This window comes from Austrofundulus limnaeus, unplaced genomic scaffold (genome assembly GCF_001266775.1).
Source record: "Austrofundulus limnaeus strain Quisiro unplaced genomic scaffold, Austrofundulus_limnaeus-1.0 Scaffold71, whole genome shotgun sequence".
Taxonomy (NCBI): Eukaryota; Metazoa; Chordata; class Actinopteri; order Cyprinodontiformes; family Rivulidae; genus Austrofundulus; species Austrofundulus limnaeus.
In genome coordinates this window covers 143074-147935 of record NW_013952473.1, presented here as the reverse complement: position 1 = coordinate 147935, position 4862 = coordinate 143074, and the positions used below count along the sequence as shown (strand labels likewise).

At 39.9% G+C, this 4862-nt stretch overlaps 1 protein-coding gene across 4 annotated transcripts in view; it reads left to right on the top strand.

Annotated features, from left to right (window-relative positions):
* dock4b (dedicator of cytokinesis 4b) overlaps window positions 1–4862 on the top strand; it is a gene marked incomplete at its 3' end in the record, with an annotated part of 164263 nt that overhangs the window by 90539 nt on the left and 68862 nt on the right. For all 4 annotated transcript variants that reach the window (XM_014010606.1, XM_014010605.1, XM_014010604.1 and 1 more), the window contains 1 exon segment: window positions 1759–1884. In XM_014010606.1, the coding sequence (XP_013866060.1) occupies window positions 1759–1884 (126 nt within the window).

The following is a 4862-nucleotide window of genomic DNA, read 5'->3' as shown; positions in this document are numbered from 1 at the left end:
CTGAAGAAGTCTCTTGGAGGAGAGACGAAACGTTTCACTAAAAATGAACCCATCCAGAGGACCTACTTAGTTTTTCTTTTTGATTCCTGAAAATATTTATTCATTATATTAATCTGGCTCGTTTCCACAGGCGTTTTTATTCYTGTAGAAATAACAGCTCACTTTCCAGAGCAGGCTCATAATTGTTTCAGACGGAGGGGAGGATTGGCAAAATCAATTAGAAGAATGTGAAGAACCTCGGAGACTCGTCTTCTGGGTCTTTTGCCCCTCTTTACAGCCGGCCTCAGATGACCAGTCACTTCCAACAGAGCGGTCACGAGCTGGTAAATGATCACGACCCAGGTCGAGTGCGAGGCCAAGCGAGGATTGAACCGAGCGATACAAAAGCTATTAAAAAAAAAGAAAGCGTATAATTTGCAGACTTCCCACAGAATGGGTGGGAACACTTTGGATTCCTTGAAGATAAGCAAATTCTGATAAAGCCCCGGCTCGGCGGTAAAAATTAGAAAATCAAGCAACCATTTACTTAATTTCTCACTGCTCACTCCTGCTGTTATCTCATATGGAACTTGCGGTGAAATCCTAATCAGTTTTCTTTCAGATTTCAGCTCCTTTTTGCCACTTCTTCCTATTACCACTGACTATCGCTACAGATAACACCCTCTCCGTAAAATCAGAGATAATGCAGGAAGATAACTCTCCGTTATTGTCGAGGTGGAGCCGCCTCAGCGTTTGATGCTTGACGGTTAAACCTCCGAAGCACACAGACTTCTGTTTTGTCATGAAGACAGAAACAGTGTGGTGAACTCCTTTGTTCTCTTCATGAATAACCTTCCTTCCTTTTTTTTTTTTCGGGGTCACGTGTCTCTACAGAGAGAGAGAGAGGTTTTTTTTTTTGACGAGCGGAGATTTGTTTACGTGCACCCAGTGAACCGCAGGAGGGATTTCATAAGAAATTCGTTGCGTATGAGTCAGGTAGATAATTCAGCTCCCACGTCCACATGCTGATGCGTAGGCATCACTGAAGAGGCTGCGACAGCTCGCTCGCTTTTTGTTGTCCAGATTTTGTTTCTCTCTCTCTCTCTTTCCTTTTTTAAGTTTGTGAAGAGGCAGTTTGGGTGGGCTGAGAACTGCAAAGGTTCAGGGTTTTTTTTTTTTTTTTTTTTTTGTCAGCCTCAGCTGCATCTCACTGGCAGAAATGTGTTGCGGCTCGTTTTCTCAACTGTGGAGTCGTATAAAAGCTTATCAAGCCTGAATGTGTGTTTGGTTTAAACGTTTTTATAGAAGCTAAAAGTTGGGTTCGCATGAATGGGCAAGCTTTAGAGCCGCAGACCTGAGTTGTGGAGTGTGTATGTGGCGAAATGAGGACTTCGTCTAGACTGATCAATGACATTGTTTACCATMGTTGACATTTTCATTTATTGCTCATGGATTTGAGACATATTTTCTCCTAATAAGGAGCAGGAAATGACCCTTCGTCTGCTTGTATTTTTATATTTTACTGTTATATACCTGTAATCATCCAGTTAGCCGTAATGAAACATGAGCTCTGCCCTTTTGAGTTCCTCATTTCTTACTTCACCAATACACGGCTGTTTATTGTGTCGACAATAGAGTTGGGATGCATTTTCAGCTCTTTATGAAGTAGCTTTGGCAACAAAAATATATAAAAAGAAAGAACAAAAAACCAAAGCAATGTTGTGGTYTTGTCAGAATGTTATTTCAGGCGCTGCATGTTGTCATTATCTCATATTTTAGGCCTGGCCGTGGCTCTGCAGCTCCTCCACGGGGACATCGAGCAGCTAAGGCGGGAGTACATGGGCCTCTTCACCCGTGGGGTGTGCATCACCAGGAAACTGGGCTTCTCTGACATCATCATGCCAGGTATGAAAATGTATGGAGGACCGAAACTGACATAATTAGAAATAAAAGCAGTACTATATAAAAGGACCAGTAATTAAATAAATGCACCTAAAATGCACCAATTAAATTAAAAAACTGAACTTTGCCTCGTGTTTTATAATTTAACTGACCTTCATATTTATTTTTCCAACTTTGTTCCAATAAATAATATATTTTAGCACATAATTTACATTTTAGTTCTAAAATATATCCTTTTACTTGGTGTCTCTTAAATAATTTTTTTATCATTTTTCTCTCAAGTCTTTTTATTTCCATGTGTTGTTTTTACATTTCTCTGTCTCCTGTATTTACGTTATCCTATACATTTCTGCCTCATTATGTAAATAATGTGGGCGGAGCTTCGTGGGTCAGCTCCTCTCCTCTCCTATTGGTCAACAGACAGGTTGCCTCAGTTTGGCCTAAAGTTTAAAGTTAAGTTAAAAACAAAAGCACAGGTAAGTGATTTCCTTCTTGCCTTTGTTTTTAAATAAACTTTAAGCTCAACCGAGGCAGTGCAATAGATCTGCACATGGTTCCTCCTCCTTCCTGTTTTTTGACCAATAGGAGAGGAGCTGACCCAAGAAGCTCCGCCCACCTTTTTAAGTGTTTTTAAGTGTATTTATTTATTTATTGGTCCACTTATACAGTATATTTCTGCTTTTTATTTCTAATTATGTCAGTTTTGGTCCTCCATAAAGATGCACATATTTCACTCACTGCTCTAAAAACAGGACCTTGCTTAAGAAATGCACTTCAGCAAGACCTGTTATAGTTACTTTGTGGTTTAAGTGCAAGGAATAAATAAACAATGAGCCACTTYCTTAACGGCTTGGTTCCAAGAAAATGGATATAAAATTAACATGAAACATCAAATTACGCTTTTCTCTTCCTAACTAATGTCGTATTTGGTTAGATGCACACTAAGAAGGATCTTACTTATAACATTTAACATGACCCTTTTGCAGTGGCGGATCTAGGATTTTTCTGAATAAGGGGCCATCACGGGGTCACAATATTCTTAGWGGGGCCAAGTATTTATTTAACATCTTTGTACACAAATCTCTGATTTTGAWAAGATGTATACATTTAACTAGTCACACATGTTCAAACACTTGTAATGTTATTCAAAAAATCTTGCCTGTATATTCTCCTTACAAGTTTTACATGTMTTTTTACTGTACATAGATCAAAAACACTCAAACACACAGCATCTGACTCATTAGCACCTCTAGTGTTTGAACATGGAACTGCACCCACCATCATTACTCTTGGGCAAAGGACAGATGAGTGACAGGACAGGGGCACTTCAGGGGGCCAATCAGACTTCAGCTGGGGCCAATGCCCCTGTAGCCCCGCCCCTAGAACGCCCCTGCCCTTTTGTAATGACACAGCTGGTTACACAAAGTTTATTTCTTACTTTGCCGACGTATTGGTTATATTTTTACACGCCATGTTTGCGTTTTGTCTTCGCAGCTAATTAAATTGTTCCATCTGTTCATTCTTTAGGCTGTTATTCATTTAGAGAATTTAGAGAATTTCCAGCACACATGGAGCTGGAGGGTGCCCTGTTCCGGGTCAGGAGACCGTCCCAAAAAAGAGAGAATTTTTACGACGTTTTGTGTCGATTTGAAAATAACATTTGAGTTTCTGTATTCTTTGTGGCTTTTCTGTTTCGTGTTTTATAATTTGACCCTCTGAAACCTCCTATATTTACATTTAGTAATATTGAAATTTCCATTTTGGGGAAGGCTCTCAGAAAGATGAAAAAAATTCACTTTGTGTTAGAAAAAACAAAACAAAAAGGAAAAAAAAGCTGCCTCTCTAAATGACACAAAACCCCACAGAGACCCTGAGGCTTAGCTGGTTGGGGTCTTGTTGCCTTGGTAATAAATGCACAACCACTTGGCTGGGAGATGAAACAGGAGACTAAACAGGTACATGTTCCCTTTTTTTGTTTTTACATATGTAGGAGGAAAAGCCCTGAGTGAATTTCCTTTTGGTCTGGTTTCTGAAAGCAGGACATTCATTCACATAAAAGCAGATTTTTTTTTAAATAAACCTGAAATCCTGTCTGGTGTGTTGAATAAAGAGAAGCGCAGACTGTGCCACCCCAGGGCCTCACTAACACAGATTTATGTTCACCATCTCTCCCATTGTCTTTGTCTGGCTACAAACCCTTAACGCTGAGTGCTCTCACTCCTTCTGCTGGTGTAAGTCTCCCCCTTGGGCAAAGAAAACATGCTCTGCTTTTTTTTATAATGCTCATTTTCTAGATTTAAATCTGACCGACTGTACATTTTTTCTCATTATCTTTTGCACAAACTCGTATTTTTTCCATTTCTCAAGCTTCTTTACCACCTCCTTGTCTACTTCCTGTGTTTCTATTGTTCTAGACATGAAACAATGTCCCCGTGCGTTTCGACCTTCCTGCTCTGTGTGTGTCTGTATAAGTGTGTGAAGTAAGCGAACAGTACAGGTTTATATAGAAGGCTTCAAGTTGCCATGGTTTCTGTTGTTGCACACAGAAAATCAATGTTGACCCTTGAGTAGAGATATGATGAGCGCAATCACACACACACACACACACACACACACACACGCTGTGAGGTTTAGAAGTTCCTAGTTTTACAACGTCTTGAAGCCTGGCTGTAGAGGAAACAACCCTTTCCTGTTCTCTACCCAGCATGCCTTGCACAGTTGGTGCTTCATCTGCAGAAGGAAATAAATGTAAATGGTGTAAACAACCGTCCCGGGGGGTAGGTGTTAAAWTATGTAACCCATGAAATCAGACACCTGTTCGAGAAGCAAAGATGCCATCAGCTGCAACTAAAATGTTTTTATGTAAACAGCATGCCCATATATGGGAAAAATCCCATTTCCTGTTAATAGAGCTGGGCGATATGATCAAAATTTTATATCACGGTATTTTCAACATTTTCACAGGTTTCACGGTATTTGAC